The sequence below is a fragment of the Cannabis sativa genome, chromosome 2 (assembly GCF_029168945.1).
Source record: "Cannabis sativa cultivar Pink pepper isolate KNU-18-1 chromosome 2, ASM2916894v1, whole genome shotgun sequence".
NCBI lineage: Eukaryota > Viridiplantae > Streptophyta > Magnoliopsida > Rosales > Cannabaceae > Cannabis > Cannabis sativa.
The window spans coordinates 7,233,645-7,258,735 of NC_083602.1; the positions used below are offsets into that span (position 1 = coordinate 7,233,645).

The 25,091-nt window shown below is 34.9% G+C and overlaps 2 protein-coding genes across 2 annotated transcripts; both read right to left on the reverse strand.

Moving 5' to 3' along the window:
- Positions 1-641: 641 nt before the first annotated feature.
- On the reverse strand, positions 642-2,500 carry LOC115718393 (uncharacterized protein At4g14342). Its single transcript, XM_030647157.2, has 4 exons — positions 2,099-2,500; positions 1,749-1,834; positions 1,506-1,629; positions 642-1,034 (listed from the first exon to the last, which is right to left on the reverse strand). The coding sequence occupies exons 1-4, from the start codon at positions 2,102-2,104 to the stop codon at positions 987-989; spliced, it is 264 nt and encodes an 87-aa protein (XP_030503017.1). The 5' UTR covers positions 2,105-2,500; the 3' UTR covers positions 642-986.
- Positions 2,501-9,195: 6,695 nt separating this feature from the next.
- LOC115719125 (GTPase LSG1-2) lies at positions 9,196-14,654 on the reverse strand. Its single transcript, XM_030648048.2, has 7 exons — positions 14,281-14,654; positions 13,536-13,637; positions 13,363-13,449; positions 12,215-12,308; positions 11,278-11,334; positions 10,755-10,834; positions 9,196-10,677 (listed from the first exon to the last, which is right to left on the reverse strand). The coding sequence occupies exons 1-7, from the start codon at positions 14,502-14,504 to the stop codon at positions 9,573-9,575; spliced, it is 1,749 nt and encodes a 582-aa protein (XP_030503908.2). The 5' UTR covers positions 14,505-14,654; the 3' UTR covers positions 9,196-9,572.
- Positions 14,655-25,091: the final 10,437 nt, after the last annotated feature.

Genomic DNA, 25,091 nt, shown 5'->3' on the forward strand with positions numbered 1-25,091 from the left:
ATGAACTAAAATTTTTATAAGACATTAATCAATCACATGCATAACTAAAAATAAATATAATTAATATTGGGTCACATCAAAAAGGAAAAAAAATTAAAAGTTTTATTTAAAAAATTTATGGGCAAAACCTAAAATATATTTAGACATGTGAGAATTTTTTATAAATTAGTGAAAAATGATATGAATTTTTTTAGTGAAAACTTAAAACTCTCAAAAAAAAAAAAAAAATTATAAAAATAGCTTGCAAATTAATAGAGACAAAACCCCTACAAATTTTCTTATACAACATATGTTAATATTTTTTAAAAAAAATAATATTATTGAATTATTGTGTTCACCAAACATTGTAAATTAATTCCAGTTAATCAAATAAATGGTCGGATCAGGATCAAACAAAATTTGTAACAAAATCCAATAAAAGAATTGGAAACTTCTTTGGAAAAATGGAATAAATTCACAGAGTAGTTATTTATTTTTGGTTTCAAGATATTCAAAATATATCTAGTTTAGTTGGCATTTACAAAAAAAAAAAAAAAATGTTATATATTGGTACAAAGTCTATGTCTTTCGCACCTCCAAATATGTTCAATCTTTATTGAACACCATTCTGATTTCGTTAAAAAGAGAGAAAAATGAACAAATGCTTGTTAATGATGATATTTTCTACTCATTAGCTCATTGGTAATGATATTAGTTCTACACCAAAAGTGAACAGTTTTTACTTCCAATATGAAGAACAAGAGAAGAGACGAAACAAAATCCATCCCAAACACATAAAATCCAAAATTAATTCTTGACTTACTTAAACTAATGATAAGAAATTCACAAACAAGAAACCAATCTCAGCATTCAATTTCCTATTTAATGTCATATATAAGCATTGCTTCAGTGCAACAGATAGATATATTGACATCCCATATGGAAATGAAAATGGAAACCGCAAAGCACGAAGAAGACCTGAGATTGAACTGTTTTAGCTTGATTTCTCAGTCGTCCTCTCTTTCGGGTGGAAGCCCACATGGCAAAAGCATTTTCTGCATAGAAAATAAGAAAGATGGTTCAGTAAGAATTTCATTAGAATCTATAACTGGAGAAGAAGCAGTTATGATAAACTATACATAAACTTTTGCTCCAGATTACAATATTAAGTTCCAAGTTCCAAATATCACCAATGAATTACCAAAGCATAAGCATCTTGACTAAAGTTAAACAGAAGGAGACATAATTTTAAGTTGAGCAGTAGAAATCTTAAATATGTCATGACTCATAAGCAGCAGTCTTAAAAAAAGAAAGCAAGGAGAAAATCGTTAACTCAAAAACACACAGAGGGTTAGAATGAAATGAACAAGATTATTCATTAAAACATAGCAATAGCAATGGCATGGAATTCCCTATAGAAGTGGCAACATCACAAATGAGATAGGTTCATCTGTAAGTTCAATTAAGCTAAATTGCTTTCTTGTAACCCAACAAGAGAGGAACAAGAGAAAGAGAAAGAGAAGAACCTGCATAAAGTTGTAGCGTTCTCTTCCAATGGATTCATTTTCAGCAATAGCAAAGTAGGCCAGAAGTGGGTAATGTCCAACATAGGATGCATAGCTATCACGTTGAATGTTCACAGCCCATTCACTACAAAATCCCCACCAAAAAATCAATCATCTCATCTCCTCTCATCACAACTACATGTATATATAATTATGTTCATAATGATATGACAATCTCACAAAAATGACAAAAGAAAAACTTACAATCTGTTCAAGTCGGCATGGCCAGTACCAACATATTTAGCTTGTAGATGTTCAAGCTGGGAATTGATATTGAACCTATCACTGGCCTACACCCACCATACACACACAATTGTTAACAAACAACAACTATCAAAATAACAATTGCAGCCTGGTCTAATCTAGGGTTCATATTATAAGACAGACCAAAATAACACAACGATTGAAATTTAGTCTTCTAGGGTTTACAGTTCAAAAAAAATTTGGGAGAAAGATTGATCGAGTATCAAAAACGAAGAATTTATTAAATAAATAATTAAAAGGAAAAAAGATTTAAGATTTAAGAACTGAAGAAGCAGAAGAAAAAGAAGTACCTGCATATTTGGGTCTCGGAGGAAGAGAGAACGAGTTGGTGGAACCGCCAAACTATTTCTTACCTAGTAATGATTAAAAGCAGGAGCAGGTAGTGATAGTCAAAGAAGAGAAAAACTTCACCAGTTGTTTTCTTGGTTTTCGTTTGTTGCTCAAGAACTTGTTCAGATGCAAATTTATATATCAAATTAAAAGTGAAATAAAAGTGACGAAGAGCCTTTCAGATGAATTTATATAGATATATATATATAGCTGCTACTTGATCACATTCACAGCCTTAGAGCTTCTCGCCGGTAACAGAAAACGGCAAAGAAAGAGACCGAAATTGAGCGAGAGAGAGAGAGAGAGAGAGAGAGAGAGTTATCGTGTCACAGTGTTAGGGGGAAAATGAAGCTAAAAAAAATTACATTTTATTTAGGGTAAATACCATTTTGGACCCTCTGTTTTACAAAAGTTTCCAATTGGACCCTGTGTTTTGTTAAATGACAAAATGGACCATGTATTTTTTAAAATAGTACAAATAGGGTCTTGAATTGATTTTTTTGTCAAAATAAAGTTTAATTATAATCAGATCTAAAAGTGCTATGACAAAACTGTTTACATTTTTTGTATATGTTCATATTAAGCATTGTCTTCAAGTTGGTTGTATTAAAAAAAAATTGTCAAAAATTAAGCTCAGGGTCCTATTTTTACTATTTTAGAAAATACAGGGTCTATTTTGTCATTTAACAAAACACAGGGTCCAATCTGTAACTTTTGCAAAACACAGGGTCCAAAATGGTATTTACCCTTTTATTTATGGCCTTTTTAATTTTATACTTTTAAAAAGTTTTTTTTTTTTTTTTTTATTTTTACAAAATTCTACATAGAAATTCCTATTGCAACTAGTCCTGCAACTTAAATTGCAACAAAAAATATTGCAACTGCAACCACTTTAGAAACTAAAGCCGTAAATTTGAAAAAAAAATAAAAAAAAATAGTATATGGGGTAATTCCCCTTTAATTTATTCTGTTTTTCATATATTTAATTGGGAAATTTACTTATATTTTTTTATATATATATTTGTATGAATTATTTTTATTTTTATTTTTATGGATTTGTGATTTTTAAGTAAAAAAAATAATATTTTTTTTATATCGTTACAATATTATATTATATTTCTACAACGAAATAACATTAATTTTTAGAATAACCTAAAATAATAGTTTTTTTTTTTTTTTTTCAAAACAACATAAAAATAATGGTCTATGAGAAGGAAAGAAAAACTAAAAATATATTTAAAAAATCAGAATTTTTTAAAAATGTAAATTTTGGTATGGACAAATGCAAGCCAGTTGCTACTCCCATTGCTCAATATTTCAAACTATCAGCATCTCAGTCTTTAAACAATGAAACTGAGAGAATCAAGATGATCAGAATCCCATATGCTAACTGTGTTAGGAGTCTTATGTACTCCATGGTGTGCACCAGACCTGATTTGACACATGCCACGAGTGTTGTTAGCAAATACATCTCAGATCCAGGTACAGAACACTGGGAAGCATTCAAATAGATCATGCGGTATGTGAAATGTACATTAAACACAAGTATTGTGTTCAATAGTGAATACCAACACAAATAAGAAGTTACTCGCTATGTTGACTCAGACTTTGCTGCAAATATAGACACTAGAAGGAGTTGTACAGGGTATGTGTTCACTGTGTTAGGAGATTGTGTAAGCTGGAAGTCTAACCTGTAGAAAGTTGTTGCATGGTCTTCCACAGAATCAAAATATATGGCTGCAATTGAGGCTATCAAGGAGGTTATATGTCTTAGCAAAAAAAAAAAAAAAAGGAGGCTATCTGGTTAAAGGGATTGACAAATGAATTGGGATTCAGCTCAGAGGACATTATTGTCCATTGTGACAATGAAAGTGCTTTACATCTCATGAAAAATTCAATGTTTCATGAGAGGTCAAAACACATTGACATCAAGCTATATTTCATCAAAGATGTAGTGATGGAAAAATAGGTTCAAGTAAGGAAAATTTGTACTCGTGATAACCCTGCCTACTAACATCTTCACAAAAAGTCTAAATACTAATTATCAGACAGTGATCAAGTGAATCAAAATTAGGTGGATTTGACTCACTTAACTCTCTGCCACATCAACATGCTCCCTAATCCTAGTTCGCAAAAACTGTTAGTTAAAACAGTTGGAGCTGAAACTAGTCAAAGACTGCTTCAACATCCAATATAAAAGGCAACCATCCTAGGTTTGAACACTTAAGAGTGTTTGGTTACACAACCTATGTACATATCAAACAAGACACACTGAAGCCAAAGGCTCTAAGGTGTTTGTTTCTAGGATATCCAGAGGGAGTTAAGGGCTACAAATTATGATGCCTTAAACCAGGACACAAGAAATGCTTGATAAGCAGAGATGTTGTGTTTAAGGAAGAGGAAATGGCTATGAAGACCAAGGTCATTCCTAAAATAGTTCAAACAACACTGCAAGAAGGAAGGCAAATTGAGGTGGACTAATCACATGATAACTCTTCACAATTAGAAGACACAATTGAGAATGAGAGTGGTCAAGGTGATCTAAGCAGCTACCAACTAGCGAAAGACAGAGAAAGAAGAGAAAGCAGGCCACCAAATAGGTTTGGTTATGTTAATTTTATTGCCTATGCATTGACTGTAGTAGAGGAAATAAATAGCTTTGAACCAACCAGCTATCAAGAAACAATTAATGGGAAAGATGGAACAACTTGGTTACAAGCTATAAATGAGGAAAATGTCTCTCTAGTGAAGAACAAGACCTGGATAATGGTCAGAAAACTAGAGGGATGCAAATTGGTAGGCTACAAGTGGATTTTTAAGCACAAAGAAGGAATTCCTAGTGCTGAACCCACCAAATTCAAAGCAAAATTGGTTGCAAAGGGGTTTACACAGAAAGAAGGTGTAGAATTCAATGAGATATTCTCACCAGTGGTTAAATAAGTCTCAATCAGGGCAATGATGGCCAAAGCTGCTAAATTTGGCCTAGAAGTTGACCAAATGGATGTAAGATCTGCTTTCTTACATGGAGAACTTGAGGAGAAAGTCTACATGGAGGTTCCAGAAGGGTTTGACAAAGAATATGCAGACCAAGTTTGCTTACTGAAGAAATCACTCTACGGGCTCAAGCAAGCACCAAGGCAGTGGAATCTCAGATTTGACTCTTAAATGATCAAAATAGGATTCATCAAAAGTAAGTATGTTCCTTGTGTCTATTTCACTGATCACATATACTTATTATTATATGTTGATGAAATCCTAATAATTGGAAAGGAGAGATCAAAGTTAAATGATCTCAAGATGAAACTCAATGAAGAGTTTGAAATGAAAGACATTGGAAAGGCTAAAAGAATTCTGGGAATAGACATACATAGACCTACTCAAACTTGTATCACTCTATCACAAAGGAGCTACCTGCAAAAACTTCTAGACAAGTTTGGTATGGACAAATGCAAGCCAATTGCTACTCCCATTACTCAACATTTTAAACTATCAATATCTCAGTCTCCAAACAATGAAACTAAGAGAATCAAGATGACCAGAATCCCATATGCCAGCTGTGTTGGGAGTCTTATGTACTCCTTGGTGTGCACCAGACCTAATTTGACACATGCCATGAGTGTTGTTAACAGATACATCTCAGATCCAGTCACAGAACACTAGGAAGCATTAAAATGGATCATGAGGTATGTAAAAGGTACATTAAACACAAGGATTGTGTTTAATAGTGAATACTAACACAAATAAGAAGTTACTGGCTATATTAACTCAGACTTTGCTGCAAATATAAATACTAGAAGGAGCTGTACGGGCTATGTGTTCACTGTGCTAAGAGGTTGTGTTAGCTGGAAGTCTAACATGCCAAAAGTTGTTGCATTGTCATCCATAGAAGCAGAATATATGGCTGCAACTGAGGCTATCAAGGAGGCTACCTGGTTAAAGGGATTGACAAATGAATTGAGATTCAACTCAGAGGACATTATTGTCCATTGTGACAACGAAAGTGCTTTACATCTCATGAAGAATCCAATGTTTCATGAGAGGTCAAAACACATTGACATCAAGCTATATTTCATCAGAGATGTAATGATAAAAAAAATAGGTTCAGGTAAGAAAAATTTGTACTCATGATAACCTTGCCTACTAACATTTTCACAAAAAGTGTAACTAGAGACAAATTTATCCATTGTTTGAACCTCTAGAGCATACTCGATTGCAAGAGTATGGTCAACTCTTTCAATACTAATTAGACAATGAGCAAGTGAATCAAATTAGGTAGATTTGTGGTGGATTTGACTCACTTAACTCCCTGCCATATCAACATGCTCCCTAATCCTAGTTGGGAAAAACTATTAGTTAAAACAGTTAGAGCTAAAACCAGTCAAAGACAGCTTCAACATCCAATATAAAAGGCAGCCATTCTCTTTGATCGAAGATTGTTTTGAAGTGTAAAAGGCAGCCATCCAATACAAAAATTCATAAAAATACAAAAATAAATTATTTTAAAGTGTAAAAATAAAAAAATTTCAAAAAATTATTAGAGAAAAAAAAAGTACACATTGCCCAAAAAAAAACTTATTTCCAACTAATAGTATTTGGTAATTAATGGAGATTGTTTCAGCAAATTAAAGGAAAACAAAAAGAGTTAAAAAAATAATATATTCATAACATATACTCATTCTTGAATATCAAAATATATCTTTTCAAAAAAATAAAATAATAAATAAATAATATCAAAATATATTTTCTCCTTAAATTAATTGGCTTACATACATTTTATGTATTCAATATCTTAAAATACGATTAAGGCTTTACACATAATTGACCTTAATAAAAATGCAACAGAACAACAAAAAATTTATAACGTGCATTGCACTAGCAAATATAGATCTAATGGTTTTCTATGAGATAGGAAATGAAAAAATATTAACCCCTACACGTTTGTGAATGATTAATTGTCTGATAATCTATAACCTATATAAAAGTGAGAATAGCTTTTTGGGCTTTCACTAATTGAATTACATAATTAGCCTTTACTATATATTGAATAAAAAATTTTAACTAACCAATTGAAACATGTACACTATTTATTTATTTATTTATTTTTCTAAACTAAGCTTCTCCCTAATTAACATTTTATCTTTTGTGAATATTTGTCTTATGTTTTTTTAAGTATATTTTCAAATAAATAATGCCTCTTTATTTTTTAAGCTAATTTTACTAATAATTATTATTTATATAACCATACCTATATATATATATTTTGAATGAAACCATGCCTATATATTAATAAGCATATAATATAATAAAAGAAAATTATATATAATCGTTGTAAATTAATTACTTTTCTCCTGAATATTGACCACTACTAAATTATGCCTCTTCTTAAAAAAATTAATTAAATATTTTTTTCTAATAATTAAAAAAATCCAACCAAAAATATATTATTGTTGATTCATATAAGAAATTTACACCTTCAATTCTTATGTTTTGAGAATAGCAATTTAGTATGTAAAGAATATGAATATGATTGGTAAATTGAAAAAAAAAATTAAATCTGATTTGTTTAAATAAACTTAATTTTTGAAAGAAAGAATTTTAAATATTTAATATTGCTTTTTAAAATAATAGTTATTAGATATAATAGTATTATTTTTAAAATCTCATATAATTTCTAATACTAAAAGGGAATATAGGCTTTTAAAAAAAATACTGTATGTTTGTAAATTGAAGAGTTCACAAAATTTTATCACCATGATGTATATTTTAGAGTATACAATTTGATAGTGTTATAAATTCTGTAGATAAAATATTAATTATTTTTTAAAAATAATTGTGCCTAAATGAGCTACACGTGCGAAGCACGTGAGACTCCACTAGTAATTATAAAAATAAATATTTATATTTTTGCTTATTGCTTAGAATGTTTTGACTTGTAAAACATTTAATTTTTTGAAAAAGAGTGTTCTCTTTACGTTTTTCTATTGCTTATGGTGTCGTTTAGTTAGGAGGAATGAAAATATAAGAATAGAAATAAGAATGGGAATAGGAATAAGAATTGAATAAAATTTAAAATGCATAAAAAAATTGATAAAAAAATCATTAAATTTTTTATCGGATAAATACCATTTGGACCCTGTGTTTTGCAAAAGTTACCAATTGGACCATCTGTTTTGTTAAATAACAAAACGAACACTATTTTTTTTTTCAAAATAGTACAAATAGTATCCTGAGTTTAATTTTTGACAATTTTTTTTTAATATAACCAACTTGAAATTACGAACAGATACAGAAAATATAAACAGTTTTGTCATAACACCTTTAAATAGGATTATTATTAAATTTTATTTGACAAAAAATCAGTTTAGGGTCCTATTTTTACCATTTTAGAAAATATAAGATCCATTTCGTCATTTAACAAAACAAATGGTCCAATCGGTAACTTTTACAAAACACAGTATCTATAATGGTATTTACCTTTTTTTCTCTTTTTATATTGGAATGATCTTTTTTCTTTCTTTTTAAAATGAAATAGTCATTCCACCAAAATAGTGGAAGGAACATTCCATTGAAATGATTCCAATACTTTAAAACACAACTAAACAAAAGAATAGAATGAAAATTGTTTCTTTTATATTCTTTTTTATTTCATTACCTCTAACTAAATGCCATATTAGTATATTAGTGTTGTGGTTGTTTGTAATATCTTAAAAGTATCATATGCGATAGTTTTCCATTACTTTTTTTTACATCGAACACTTTTTTCATAAGGAAATGTGTAAAGCTGCTAGATTAAATTTTTCCTCTTAGTTGCCATAAATCTGACAATACTTACCAATTAAAAGTTGCATCTCATATCAAGTTTGGACTAAATTTATTTTTGTAAGAAAATTCTAATATGAATATATCCTTTCGAAAGCAATAAATAATAATAATAAAACAATAAAAATAATTTAGACAAACATCAGTATTCCTATTCTACTTGGTCGTATTTAAATAAAATTATGTTTTTATATTTAGATAAATAGAACTATGTTTTAAAACCGATCACACACTAATATATCAAACATAATCCAATCTATTTGAATCTCAAGCAAAACTCATATCCTCATAATTAGTCTTTGAAATCTACTGATCTTATGGTGTACAATCAAAATTGAGTGGGTTCATAGCTTATATGAAAAACAGTACTAATAAATAACCCAATAAGAACAACAGAAACAAATATACACAGGCCATCCTTGTAAAAACCCAACAAACATCATTTAACTTGGCACTGCTTTAGAAGATTTAGAGCACATTTAATTTCCTTTTGAACTTTCTTCTTAATACTTGAACCTCATATGATCTGGGATTGCCTTGGTGGTGGTTGCCAAGGGGACATGGCCTGGCATATAATGCCATTAGTTGGAGAGATTACTCGAACCAGAAAAGTAATCAGACTGTTTTTAGAGAACCGGCATTCACAGGCTTCTGGAAAACTCTTACAACTGGCATTCCATCATCGTTGTCATTTCCGACCCTCCAAGTACGATTCTTGTTCCTTTGAGGCTTCTTGTGGAGCTTATGTGGAGCCCTAGGCTTCTTTGCAGTACCCTTTTTGGAAGTAAGCCCGTTAGCCATGTCAAATGAATTGAGATCTTCAAGCACATTTTCAAGATTAGGGGCATTGTTGTTTTTATCAGCTGGAGTATTCTCAACGTCAGACGTGTCTGAACTAGTTCCTACATTATCTTCCTCATCGTCTGTCATTCCTGGGGGAAGCTGATAATGCTGAAGCTTACCATCTATATAATCCTTCAACATTTGGCGGGCAGCTCTTGTTTCATCCGGCAATCCACTTGAGGCAACATACCCACGAGATGCACAATAGGACCTCAACAGCTCTGCAGCTAGAGGCGGTCGTGACTGTGGTTCATATGGTTTGGGTTTTGGAAGTTTAATTTTGTAAACATCTTCAATAACTTGCCTTGGAACTCGGTTGGCTACTACTTGTACAGCCTGCCTGTGCTCAGTCATCCGATCAATTGGCAGTACCCCTGAAGCAATCATCTCATACCTTGAACTTGTAAACGATGGAAATACTAATCCAGGGCAATCGCATAACGTTAGCTCCTCAGAAATGATCAATGTTTGAAAATGCTTAGTCTTCCCTGGTGTAGAGGTGACACCTGTGCGCTTCTGGCCTACCAATGCATTAATGGTTGAACTCTTGCCCACATTTGGATACCCAACAAATCCCACAACCACATTGTTTGAAGCGGAACTTTCAGATACACTTCCTCCTTGGGAATTGGCATCAGTTGAACTAACATCGCTGGAGCCAGCATTCCTCCTCCTCTTCGCTATTTGTTCTGCCTCAGACTGTAAACGGGCCAAAAGCTCATCCCTCCCATATACTTTCGTATCGGGATCATCTGATTCCTGAATGCTGCTCTGCGGATCACTGGAGGTTTTCCCTAGTAGAGCTGCAGAAGCTGCTTTGGCGGACCAAAAAACAAAGAGAATTTCATGAAGACGGAAATACTGTGCCCATTTCTCCCTGCCAATAAAATTTTTAATAAGTGTCACGAACTGAAAATAGATGAACCCAAAAAATTGAATTGAGAAGCTACTAACCTGACAGAATATGGTAATAGATCTGCTTTGTTAACCAGAAGTAACGTTTTTTTGTGCTTGTCAAGTTCTTGTGCATAAATCTGTGCAAGTAGTATCGCATCAATTGCTCAAGTGTCAAATATGAAATAATCCTCTAAAAAGTAATGTCATCGTTAAAGAGCAATGCTTAGTAGCTTTAAAAAAAATTAATGTTGCTAAGAGTCTTAAGACCATGCTAGAATGGGGATGACGAGAATATAGATTAGACACCATAAAAGAAAACTACAATATCTCACAGAGCAAAACTAATACCACTATATCTGTAACATCTTTTCTTTTGTAAATTTATGAAACACAAAAAATTTCTATTTGTTAATGTAAGATATCAAGCAGAAGGGTCATTTTTCATGGATCGGTAGCTAGATATATCCAAAACTTTTCTATTCTCCCTTCCTGAAGTGCCATATTTGGGACAGCACATCTGATAAAATAGGTTTAGTAACAACAAACATTTTTTTCCTGAAACAAGAAAACAAATGATTACCTCGAGATCAGGGCAGCGGTAAAACAAAGGATTTCGCGCATCAACCACCATCACAATCTGGAATGAACCAAGAAGATCAGTAGTCACTCAAGATAAAATACAGAACACGACTAAAAGGCTTGTAATTTCATATTGACCATTAATGTATATTCAGATAAGAACGCACAATATGCAACAGGTAGAGATACCATCTATGGGAATCAAAGTCAGAGATTTCTCGCTTCGGTTACCAACACAGCAAAGTTCAAATCCCAGAGCTTATTACTACATATATTTTTTATAAGATGGTAATTTATGAGTATATTTGAGGCATAAATTCTCAAAATTTTATGTTTGTAACAGGCAGCGACCACCAATCACGAAGTGAAATGTGTTGGTCCAGTCAACACCTAACAAAGCTTAATAAATGGAGCCTAAAAAATCACTGCCGGTTACAAATGTGAAACTTTGGAACTTATGCAGCAAATATCTTAATTTTTATATCATATGCCTTTGCCTGAATTACATTGTAAATTATATGATTTAATAACTAAACAGGAAAAGCTTCTACTATGCAGAGACATACCATTAAAGCATAATATATTTAATTGATTAATGATTTCATATATCTGAGTTTTAAAAGGCTTTTCCAATTACTAGGCACCATGACATAATTATTTTTGCATAACTGCTAAAATTTGAACAAATGAACTTCATACAAATATATTTTCAAGTATAACATAATCTGTATCAAGAGCAAAGAAATTACCAGCCATTCTAATTCTTAGTTTTACTTTTATAGCCAAAAATCTCAGCATAATCTGATTATTTCTTGCCTAAACATAAAAACAGATAATGCTAAAGAAGTCAATAATAACTTGACTCTTTTTGTTTTCAAACAGCAGAAGAAAAGTTTATGGTGTTTGATCTAAATTATCAATAGAAAATAAATGCCTACCAAGTCACTTCGTTCCAGCACTCGCCAAAGCTGTCTCCAAATGTCTAGATTCTTCTCGAATGGAGTAAGAACAAGGTTCTCATTCTCTTCTAGTCTGCAAGTGAATACCATCATATGAGAACGTGGAAGAGCAACAATAGAAATTTGCAATCAAATTCACAAAACAACAAGAAAATAGTATGGAATATTGCGTCCATAAAATTAAGCAAGTAGTTCAAACTAGAATAAACCAATAACAGGACATTCTTGATTCATGTAAGATCATTAAAAGATACTAATAATATTTATTCAAAATTTCCAACTTATGGTAATTAATGACAAGCATTTGAAGATAACAAGTATTTTAAACCAAATCCCTAATAAAGTTCAGAAGGTAAAACTTGAAGGCATAATAAAAAGAACAGAAATATATATGCCCTCAATCAATGGACTAAGTTCTAATCTAATTTTTATTTTATTTTTCTCATTATTTACTATACTCGCCATTTTACTAGTGAAATATCGCAACATTAAAGGAAATTAGAGCTCCTATAACATGCATGTTCCTCTGTTTCTGGGCAATACAATATTTATTATCTTACAGCACTACAGCTTGGATCCAAATTATTAACTTAGTACAAAATATATTTATATGTTATTGTTTATTATCATCAATAGTCAATATGCTTCAATCAGGTTCAAGACTTCATAGTCATATATTATCCAAATTAATGCACTCCGTTAACACAGCAAGCTCATTTCAAATTCACATCAGAAGAAGGATAATATCCATAAGCCAGTTCTCCCATTAATCTCAAATAAAGTATTTAATTCAAAAATCTCACAATTCACAAGCTGAATTCAGTAGAAAATTTTTCAAATGACGCAAATAAATCAACCCTGTTCTAATTTAAAGTCATTAAACTCACACATACTTCCACTTCAAGAATTTTATTATAATTATTGTGGTCGAACAAATGTAGGGGAGACAGTAGAATTACAAAAAAAAATATTAAAGATAATAGCTTTGGACACAAATATATATTTTATATTATGTAATATTTGTCAATCACTGTTTCATCTTGCATCAAGAGAACAATAAACTTTATTTCGATTTCGTTTTAAAACATATCAATAAAAAAGCATTAGAATTAAAGTAGTAAACTAACCTTGCAAGGCTTCGACGCCATGTCAAGAAAGACTGCTTTTCATTGGCATCAAGCACGTCCACAGACATTCCAGCATACCATTTTGGCCTGCGGAAGGATTTATCAAAAAAGGAACTAGAATTGTAAAAGTAATATTAAAGGTAATAACATTAAGAAGGTATACACAAGCATACCTGCGAGGAACTCGAAGACTGCTGGCATGTAATTCCTCCTCCTCCTTTTGTTTTTCCCCCTTTTCCTTAGAAGGCAGATCACTGGAACTCGAACTTCCATCCCTACTCACAAACAAACAGGCATAACGAAAGTTTAAGCACACTAAACCTCAGCTAAACCACAATATGCTTAACATAAGGAACAACACATTAAAAAAGAAAAAGAACATATCATTTAGAAAACTGTTAAAAACAAATTAGCTAGCCTAAAGTCATGATTTTAGTAGTGCCATCTCCTAAACCCTACCTAAACTCATACATAGATGTTCAGGGATAGGTAAGAAAGGTACCCAACAAGGGAAAATCGCCCAGAGCATATGAACAAGATTATTCTTTCTCAAGTTGGTTACATATAATACTCAGATGTCCTCAGTTCTCTTCTTTCAGATTGTAGTGACTATTGAATTTCTTCTATAATCATGGTACTTTATAAAATTTATAAACAGGAAAGAAAAAAAAGGTTTTTAAGGTCCAGGGAACTTATGACAGACAAAACGATAATGCGGCATGAATGTTATTGGTATTAATTTAAAGCTTAAAGTTTATGTTTTTCATATCCAAATTGAAAAGTTCCTAATTAACCCTAAACACCCACCCTTAGGGAAGCTCAGGTTTAAAGCCGGAGTCCATAACAGAAGCTCAAAAACAATATCAACACAATATAACCCTAACAAGTAGAATAGGTAGATAAGAATCTGAAACTCACAAAGCGATAGGAACTTTAGGCTCAAAGGCGTTGAGGGAGAAGAGACGGTCAGCCTCTTCAGCCTTCTCGATAATGGCGTCGATGTCGGTGACTTCGGTTACTGATTCGAGAACTTTCTTATGCTGACTCTGATAGAAGCGTCCCTTTTCCTTGGACTCTATGATCATCTGGTTGTGCTGCCTCACCAGAGCCCTACCCAGCCCTGCTTTGTCGTTCTTCCCCATTATTGGTTTCTCTTTTTTCTTTTTCTCTGTTTCAATGGAGGATGGCTATGATTCAATGGCGGTGTACTAATGGAAACGTTTCCAAGGGTTAGTGATTCATATTCATAGCCCTCTTTTCTTTTTATTATTAATTTAAATTAGGTATAAAAATGGTTGGGTGCTTCTATATAGTTAAAAAAAAAATTCAGTCCAATTTTTTTTTTGATAGTGATAATTTACAAAGTCAGCGTTTAAACTCTCATCTTAAATAATTAGAAAGTGTAAAAGATAAAAAATTGGTTTATGAAAAACCGTGTTTTTGCAAATGCCAGTTGTATATAAGAAAATATAAAAACTGTATGCGTTTGCAGCAGCAGAAAGTAATTCTGCTACAGCAAAACGGAACAGGCAGAATATAAAATATTTGCAGAAAAATAAATAACTTGACACAAGAGATTTATACGTGGTATCAGTGTTCTCCCGAACACTCCTAGTCCACGGGGCCACGCCCAGAGAATGAAATCAATTAATAAAGTATCAAAATTACAATGACAATTGACTTAAACAAGTTTAGACTCCCTCTAAAGAATTGCCGCAATCCTTTGTAATCCACTTTATGAATCTGACTTCTTGAAACACCTTCAAGCCCGAACTCCCTTCGTCTTTGAAGTGTGAGTGCTTACTTCCTCCCGAAGTAAGGCTTCAACAAGTCTTCTCCCGAAGACCAAGTGCTTACTTCCTCCCGAAGTAAGGCTTCAACAAGTCTTCTCCCGAAGACCAAGTGCTTACTTCCTCCCGAAGTAAGGCTTCAACAAGTCTTCTCCCGGAGACCAAGTGCTTACTTCCTCCCGAAGTAAGGCTTTATCAAGTCTTCTCCCGAAGACCAATCTCTTGTTCAGTCAAGTAGTTCTTCACAACCTCTAGGATAGAGTAAGAACAGAAATAGAACAACTAGAACCTAGATGTACAACTAGGCTCTCACAAAACAAAGAAAGACTCTCTTCTCTCAAAAGATAAATGTAGAAAATGAATAATGGAAGAGGTAATTCGAATGGTTGCTCTCTAGGCTCTATTTATAGATCATAGAAACCAAAGAGGCAACGACAAGTTCGAATTAGCAGCTGTACAAAAACTTTCCAAAAGAAACATGATCTGCTACATCAGATTCGGATGCTGACGCAGCAGATCTGCCCAGAAACGGGAAACTTACTAAAATCGAGTCCGATCTTCTATCAATGCTTGATTCCTGCCAAAAACAGATTAGATATTCTGATTGTATCAAGATACAATCGAAATTAATAAGGAAAAGACAATAATCAAAGTTTCCCTAAAAAAGACAACTTTCCAAAAGAGAATTCCTTCTCTTTTGAGAAGTTTTCAACAAAGGAAAGTTCAGCTAAAAGTGCAACTTTCCAAAGAAGGAAAATGGCAACTATAATCCGAATTTATAAGGCAAGAAATCGAATATGAATGCATAGCAATCTTACCATAAATGGAAAAATTATTTTGTCAACTAACTTGCCAAAAAAAAGACTTTACAATCTCCCCCTTTGGCACTTTAGATGAACAAAATAATTTTTAACATAAAGTACCTGCAAGATAAAGTTAGCAAGAGCAAATAACAACTCCCCCTGAGTAACACACTCGAAATTGTAAAACAACAAAACAGCATGCTAACTTTTAATCCAAAGAAGTTCACAAGTACCAAACACAACTCCCCCTGGAAAAAGGGTCTAGAGTTGATAAAAACAAATTGAATGCTCAATAAAATACACATTAATTAAGAAATATTTTGACAACTAAATTGCCAAAAAAGGACCTAACATATCTCCCCCTTTGGCACTTTAGATAATCAAAATATTATTAATTAACAAACACCTACAAAACAAAGTTAGCAAAATAAACATAAAAACTCCCCCTGAGAAGCACAACATTAAACCAAAATAAACAGCTAACTTTGACCAAAGATGAACACAAACACAAACCTCAACTCCCCCTAGACAGTTGAGTATACAATTACTCCCCCTTTTTGTTTATCTATAAGGGCCAAAGACAAAAAGAAATGAAAATATAGAAATATGTCCAACAAAAACAAAAAGAAAGAAAACTTATGCCCCATAAAGCTTGATCAATGAGGACAACTGCTTGGACATCTCTTGCTGAACCTCCTCCATGGCAGCAAGACGATTGGAGCAGCAAGAAGAGCATTTGAGGGGGCTTGTTTAGATTCTACCATTTTCCTTTTTGGGATGCCCTAGGTTCTTTGTTCTCACCATTTTGATCTGAAAGAGACAATGAACAGCAAACAAGCAAGAGAGACAAAGAAATAGAATCGGGTAGGTGGTGAGAGTTTAGCAAAAAGGAAACCAATTTCAACATATTTGAGAAACCACCAGCCCACGATTACAAAAGGAAACTGCCCACTCCTTGCAACTTCTTTCCCTTTTTTTTTAAAAAAAAAATAAAAGGAAACTAGAATTACCAACAATATTTCCAAAAATAAGTCAATCTTTCAAGATTAAAGACACATTACCATATAAAAGATCAATCTTTAAATGGAAACATATCAAAAATAAATCAAAGAAGAATGAATGTTGATACTTACCATTTAGGCACAAGGTTTCCTTAACCCATGTAGCAAGTCACTCGCCTCCCTCTTTTTTATTATTTTATTAATTTTTTTATATATATATTTTTTTTAAATTAAAACCGAAAATAAAATACAATGTGTACAATAGATATATGTGATTCGAATCAAGCAAAGAAATCAAATATCATTGACAATTGACAAAATACAATACATGTTATGCTTTTAAAGAAAATAACTAATCAGTATCTCAGGGACAAATCATACTTAATTGATGTTGAGGAAAAAGATATGCATGTTACTAAAAATTGTGAACCAGGATTATCAATTTAATTTTAATAGAGGAGACTTACAAATTTGAACACACTTGTCAGACATAAGTGTGTGCAGTGAAAATAGGATCATTGTCCTTGGCAAGATTTTTCATTTTCGCCTTTTTCAATTTGATCCCGCAACTGGATGCTTTCACACCATACTGAAGGTAGCCCTTTTCTATGGTAGTGCATCCTCATCATAGTTGCTAATTACAATGTTCCAGCTGTTAGGCTAATTTTAGCTGATCTAATTTATGTGCGTTTTTAGCTGTGTTGGGATGGAATTACGCTTGTTTTCTATGTTTTCAGGTTCTTTGGAATAAAAGAGGTCTCGGGTGCAGAAATTCGTTAAAAGACGTGCTGAGCCGAAGAAAACACAATTTCTGAGTAATTGTGCACATCTGGCCGCGGCTAAACACAATTTGGCCGCAGCTAGATCTCGAAGGGTTTCAAAGGCACAGTCGCCGCGGCGATGAAGAGTCTCGCCGCGGCCATTTAAGAGTTACAGAGAGACCCCTAATTTTCAATTATCTCGCCGCGGCGAGAGGAAGCTTAGCCGCGGCGAGATCCCGTACGGACCAGGGGCATTTTCGTCCATCGAACCCTAAATTTTAGTTATAAATAGAAAACTGCGATTGGAAGTCTGGAGAGCGATCAGAAACCCTAAAATACAGTTGAGAGCGGCAGGAAGAGCACAGAGATTGAAGTGAAGATCCAGAATTCATCCACCAACAGTTCTTTTCTTTATTCCTCTTTAATTTCTTTATGTTGAATATTGCTATAGGAATGGTTATGGATTTGTTTCTGAACTAAATTTCCCATTTAGGGAGGATGATGATTGTTGTTTAATGTTTTGCCTCGTTAATGTTTAATTACCATTCCTCAATTCTTGTGTGTGAAATTATCTTAATTTGTTCTTAATTTCATGTTTAAGATTGATCACCTTGTGCATGCTCTATGATCTCAATTCGAAATTTGAAAAGTGAGAATTGAGAATGCTAAAATTAAGATAATCGATGTTCTATGTGAAACGAAAGTATTTGCATGACTTATGCGACGAGTAGATTATTACTTAATGCTGATTTCATGTTAGTTTAATTAAGGAATTAATTAGATAACATGTGATTTAGAATCTGGAAGATCTGAAAGGAGCTAGGTTATTTCATAATCTGTCACTCACTCCAAGAATAGGATAGTAATTAAGCATTAACGATTTGGGTAAACAACAACAAGATTCTCCTCCCTACTATCTCATCTTGCTCAACTTTCAATTGTGTTATTAAGTTTTCTGAATTTCTTTCAAATTTTACTATTTTTAAATCATAATTGCTTTCGATTTGCCGAATAGAATCATAAGTATAATTTAGTGGTATTTAATCTAATTCCCTGTGGGATCGACCTCACCTGTGTGAGATTTACTACTTGATTGCGTATACTTGCGTAGCATTTATAAAATATAGCAACAAGTTGCTAAAGCCATTGGGAATTTTTCACAGAACAACAACAACAACAATTATGTGTTCAACTAGGGTAACAACCGAAGAAATAGTGGGTTCTATCAGCAAAGAAATCAGAACCAACAGTTTAATCAGCAACAAGCCTCTGGTGGAAGTTCTAGTTTGCAAACAGATTTACTGCTTCAATTTATGACTGAAACTAGATCTTCAATTAAAGACCTGCAGACTCAGATGGGCCAGCTAGAAACTCAGGTAGCAACCCGCCCTCAAGGAAATTTGCCTAGCACAACTGAAGTTAATCCTAAAGAAAACTGCAAAGCAATTACCCTGAGGAGCGGTAAGAAGTATGATGGGCCTGAGTTACCACAACCAGTTGAGGTAAATGAAGAAATAAATGCTCAACCAGTGCAAACACCAACACCAACAGCAGAGAAGGCTACTGACAGCCCAGCACCACCACCACAGTCTCCACCTATTAGTATTGATCATCATGTGAAAATACCCTATCCTCAGAGGCTCAGAAAGTCAAGCTTAGACAAGCAGTTCACCAAGTTTCTAGAAGTCTTCAAAAGACTTCACATTAACATTCCTTTTGCTAAAGCCCTAGAGCAGATGCCAAGTTATGTGAAGTTTATGAAGGAAATTTTGTCAAAGAAGAGGAAGATGGAAGATTATGAGACAGTGGCTCTAACTGAAGAGTGTAGCGCTATTCTACAGAAGAAACTCCCTCCGAAACTCAGAGATCCAGGGAGCTTCACTATTCCTTGTACTATTGGAAAAATTGAAGGAATAAATGCACTATGTGATTTGGGAGCCAGTATAAACTTAATGCCTTTGTCAGTGTTTAAAAGACTGCAGCTGGGTGAAGCAAAGCCAACTACTGTAACTCTTCAATTGGCAGATCGATCGCTAGCTCACCCTAGAGGAGTCATTGAGGATGTGTTAGTAAAAGTGGACAAGTTCATCTTTCCAGCTGACTTCATTGTTCTGGATATGGAAGAAGATAGTAATGTTCCTATCATCCTGGGGAGACCTTTCTTGGCAACAGGGAAAGCACTAATTGATGTTCAGAAAGGAGAGTTAAAGCTGAGGGTACAAGGAGATGAAGTTGTATTTAATGTGCTCAAAGCAATGACCTACCCTACGGCTAGTGACAACTGTTTTGCAATTGATGTGGTGGACCAGTTGGTGGAGACAAAGACGCATGCTGAAGACCCTCTTAATCTGACTTTGGTACAAGAAGAGGTGGTGGAACAAGACGGTAAGGAAGCTTATGAGTATGCTTTGTGGCTCGACTCTTATGGACCGCTGAATAGAAAATACTATGAAGAGTTAGGAGTCATACCAACAAAGCCTACCCCATCTACTGAAAAGCCTCCTCAACTAGAGTTAAAAGTCCTACCAGAGCATCTCAGGTATGAATATTTGGAAGAAAATAAGACACTTCCTGTTATTGTGGCATCTTCCCTATCTTCTGTAGAGACAGACAAGCTATTACGTGTTCTAAGGAAGCATACAAAAGCCATTGGATGGACTTTAGCAGATATTAAAGGGATCAGCCCTTCAACTGTAATGCATAGAATCTTAATGGAGGAAGGAGTGAAGCCAACCATTGATGCACAACGAAGATTAAATCCACCAATGAAGGAGGTTGTCAGAAAAGAAGTCTTAAAGTGGTTAGATGCCGGGGTAGCGTATCCTATTTCAGATAGTAAATGGGTGAGTCCAGTCCAAGTTGTTCCAAAGAAAGGAGGGATGACGGTGGTGAAGAATGAAAAGAATGAACTCATCCCAACCAGAACTGTCACGGGATGGAGAATTTGCATTGACTACCGGAAACTCAACAAGGCCACAAGAAAAGATCACTTTCCACTCCCATTCATTGATCAGATGTTAGACAAGTTGGCAGGTCAAGAGTACTATTGTTTCCTTGATGGGTACTCAGGGTATCACCAAATAGCTATAGCACCGGAGGATCAAGAGAAAACAACATTCACATGTCCATATGGTACTTTTGCTTTTTGACGAATGCCATTTGGGCTGTGTAATGCTCCAGCAACATTTCAGAGGTGTATGATGGTCATATTTTCAGATTTAATAGAAAAGTGCATCGAGGTGTTCATGGATGATTTTTCAGTGTTTGGTTCATCGTTTGACCAATGTTTGAGCAACTTGGAATTGGTTTTAACAAGATGTGAAGACTCTAATTTGGTGTTGAACTGGGAAAAGTGCCATTTCATGGTTACAGAAGGAATAGTGCTGGGACATAAAATCTCGAAAGAAGGTATTGAGGTTGACAGAGCCAAAGTATCTACAATTGAGAACTTGCCTCCTCCAGTTTCAGTTAAGGGAGTTCGAAGCTTCTTGGGTCATGCCGGGTTCTATAGAAGATTTATCAAAGACTTCTCCAAGGTTGCCAAACCGCTATCCAATCTTCTCGCTAGTGGAGTACCTTTTGAATTTGGGAAAGATTGTCTTGAAGCATTCCAGATTCTCAAGGAGAAGTTAATCTCAGCACCGATCGTGACTACCAAACTGGGAATTACCTTTTGAAATCATGTGCGATGCAAGTGATTATGCTATTGGAGCAGTTTTGGGACAACGGGTTGACAAGGTATTCAGAACCATTTACTATGCAAGCAAAACCTTGAATGATGCTCAACTGAACTACGCTACTACAGAAAAAGAGATGCTGGCTATAGTGTTTGCATGTGACAAATTTCGACCCTACTTGATTGGCAATAAAGTGATAGTGTATACAGATCATTCAGCAATCAAATACTTGATGACTAAGAAGGATGCCAAACCACGACTGATTCGATGGGTTCTTCTCTTGCAAGAATTTGATCTAGACATAAAAGACAAGAAGGGTACTGAAAACTTGGTGGCAGATCACTTGTCAAGACTAGAGCTGGAAGAAAGTCAGAATACGAAAGAGGTACAAATAAATGAACAATTTCCCGATGAACAACTCTTTAGTGTGAGGGAAAGTCTTATGGTACCATGGTATGCTGATTATGTTAACTACTTAGCAGCCAATATCACTCCTCCTGAGCTATCTCGCCAACAATTAAAGAAATTCTTTTCCGAGGTGAAACATTACTACTGGGAAGAGCCAATCCTCTACAAGCACTGTGCAGATCAGATAATAAGAAGGTGTGTGCCTGAAGAGGAGATGTACTCTATTCTTAATCACTGTCATGCTCTACCATGTGGGGGACACTTCAGTGGAACTAGAACAGCTGCCAAGGTGTTGCAAAGCGGGTTCTTTTGGCCAACACTTTTCAAAGATGCTAGTACTTTTGTGAAGGCATGTGATCGTTGTTAGCGTACAGGAAACATCTCAAGGAGAAACGAAATGCCTTTGACAGGAATCTTGGAAGTAGAGTTGTTTGATGTATGGGGGATAGACTTTATGGGTCCTTTTCCTTCATCGTTTAGCAATCTATACATTTTACTAGCAGTGGATTACGTATCAAAATGGGTAGAAGCTGCAACAACACCAGCTAATGATGGAAAAACAGTTCTTCGGTTCCTTCAGAAGAATATATTCACACGGTTTGGTACTCCCCGAGCGATCATAAGCGATGAAGGGAGTCATTTCTGCAACAAACAGTTCGAAGCACTTCTTTCAAAATATAGTGTTCGTCATAGAACTGCCCTCCCCTATCATCCGCAAAGTAATGGCCAAGCCGAGATTTCTAACCGGGAAATAAAGATGATTCTGGAGAAAACGGTGCAGAGAACAAGGAAAGATTGGTCAAGAAAGTTGGATGACGCATTGTGGGCCTACAGAACAGCGTTCAAAACGCCAATCGGGATGTCACCATATCGATTGGTGTTTGGAAAGGCGTGTCATTTACCGGCGGAGTTAGAACACAAAGCTTATTGGGCAATGAAAACTCTAAACATGGACTTAAAGGCTGCTGGGCAGAAAAGACTACTACAGTTGGATGAGTTGGAAGAATTTCGAAACGAAGCTTATGAGAACGCCAAGATTTACAAGGAAAGAACTAAGAGATGGCATGACCGAAATCTAGTCAGAAAGGAGTTTCAACCTGGTCAACAAGTTCTACTCTTCAACTCAAGACTAAAGTTGTTTCCTGGTAAATTAAAGTCAAGGTGGTCAGGGCCATTTACGGTGATCAAAGTGTTTCCCTATGGAGCAGTGGAACTAAAAGGTGAAGGTCCTAATACTTTCAAAGTGAATGGGCAGCGATTAAAGCTCTACTTGGGAGGTCAATTTGATCAAACCAAGTCCGCCATGATTCTGGCGCCACTGTGAAGATCTCGATCAACGTCTAGCTAAGCAACGATAAAGTTAGCGCTAATTGGGAGGCAACCCAAGTGTTATTTTGATTTAGTTAAACTCTTTTTAAGTTTACTGTTATTTTTCTTTTTGTCCATTTTTTATTAGTGAAAAAAAAAACCATCAGTGGCCGCGGCTATGGGATGTATGGCCGCGGCCAGATAAGCCTTACAGAGAGAGCTTTATTTTCACGATTTCTAGCCGCGGCGAGGGGACATACCGCCGCGGCCAGATAAGCCTTACAGAGGGGGCCTTATTTTCACGAATTCTCGCCGCGGCGAGAATGGTCAGTTTTAATTTAAATACCCCAAATCCCTAACATTTCAAAAAATCACACCCCATTCAAACCCTCTCTTCTCCACGCCAAAAACACCATATTTCACCATTTTTTCTTCATCTAATTCCATTCAAAACTCATTTTCACCAAATCTAACCATAAACTTTCATCAACAATCATCCTAAACCCTTATTTCTCTCATCAAACACTAATTCCCACTCAAAATCAACCCCAAATCCCTAAAACCTCACCCAAAAAAAAAAAAAAAATTAAAAACCCTTATTCATCCTTTTCTTTCTCAAAAGCTTCAAGATTTCAACAATGGAGGATGATTAAAGGAGGAATTGTCATTGAGGTATTGATTCTAAGACTTCCAATCCAATTTTTATTGAAGAATTTGTGAATTTGTTGGATAGTTTTGGATTATTTGTTGGATAATTGGGATTTTTGCTATATACATTGTTGAAATTGATTGTGTGAATAGAATTGGGTTAGATTGAAAGGGAATTAAGTCCCGGGAAGTCGATTTTTAAGGGGAAGTGCTGTCGAAATTTTGAAAAATCTTGAGAGTTAGGATAGAATTTTGGTGAGATGGGTCCAAAGAGGTCAAGAGTCAATGAGGAAGGGGGAGCTTCATCATCCAACCCACCTAGGGGTCGCTCTAATCTTGATAGAGTTAGGTTTACCAACATGGATGCTCAAGAGCGGTTTTTGAAATTGAAAGATAGGGCATTCATTGAAGATAGAGGGATAGACATTGTGAACCTAAGCCAAACTGCCAACATTCCCCCTGCATTTGCATCTATTAGGGATCAAATCCTACATAGGCAGTGGACTAAGTTCGTGGATGTCACTGAGCGTGGTAACCAAACTCTAGCTTTGGAATTTTTAGCCAACTGGCCTGAAAGAGGGGATGGCAAGGTAAGAGTTAGGGGGGTCAGAGTGCCTGCTACCACAGCCGATATTCATGCTCTTTATGACCTCCCAACTTTCACTGTGGAAGAACAACCCTTGAAACGGCAATTTCGAGAGAGAAGTTTGAATTATGTGGATATTGCTGAGACTCTAGGGTATCCTGGCCTTAGGTTCCATGAGCTTGCTGGAGAACCATACCAATTGTACCGATGTGAACTTAACCCAGTGGCCAAGGCTTGGCTTTACTTTGTTAGTGCAAGGATGCTCCCCAATAAGCATTTTTCTGATGCTCAAATAGACAGGATTAAATGGGTTTATGGCATTATGAAAGGGTATAATTTGAATGTGGGGGATATTATTCGAGTGACCTTTGACATAATGGTTGATGGATCTTTCGGTGGAGGACTTGGGTTGGCTGGAATTATCACTGATCTGTGTGAGAAACATGGGGTACCGCAGTACTCATATGATACCAAGGCACCGCCACAGCGCCCTATTAACTTGGCCACTGTTCTTCGCTTCAAACCTCCTCATCCTCATGGTCAACCGCCAGTTCAAAGAGGTCCTCCGGCAAGAGAAGAAGAAGAACGTGAGGACATCGAACCACCACGTCTTGTCGGGCCTCTTGACCCCGCCATGCAGTACACTCACGATCAGCTGAATTATCTGATTCAGCAAACATGCATATGCAAAATTACATGGCCCAGAGGAGTATCTTCGATGAGCAGCAGGTGGCTCAATTGAATACA

Excerpts from the sequence above, each read along its gene's own strand:
- LOC115718393 (XM_030647157.2), bottom strand. Across the intron at positions 1,630-1,748 it reads CATGCCGACTTGAACAGATT|TGAATGGGCTGTGAACATTC; the intron begins GTAAGTTTTTCT and ends GGGATTTTGTAG. Across the intron at positions 1,035-1,505 it reads AACGCTACAACTTTATGCAG|AAAATGCTTTTGCCATGTGG; the intron begins GTTCTTCTCTTT and ends TTTTCTATGCAG.
- LOC115719125 (XM_030648048.2), bottom strand. The coding sequence starts at position 14,504 with ATGGGGAAGAACGACAAAGCAGGGCTGGGTAGGGCTCTGGTGAGGCAG. Across the intron at positions 13,638-14,280 it reads CCTAAAGTTCCTATCGCTTT|GGATGGAAGTTCGAGTTCCA; the intron begins GTGAGTTTCAGA and ends GTTTGTGAGTAG. Across the intron at positions 13,450-13,535 it reads AGTCTTCGAGTTCCTCGCAG|GCCAAAATGGTATGCTGGAA; the intron begins GTATGCTTGTGT and ends ATCCTTCCGCAG.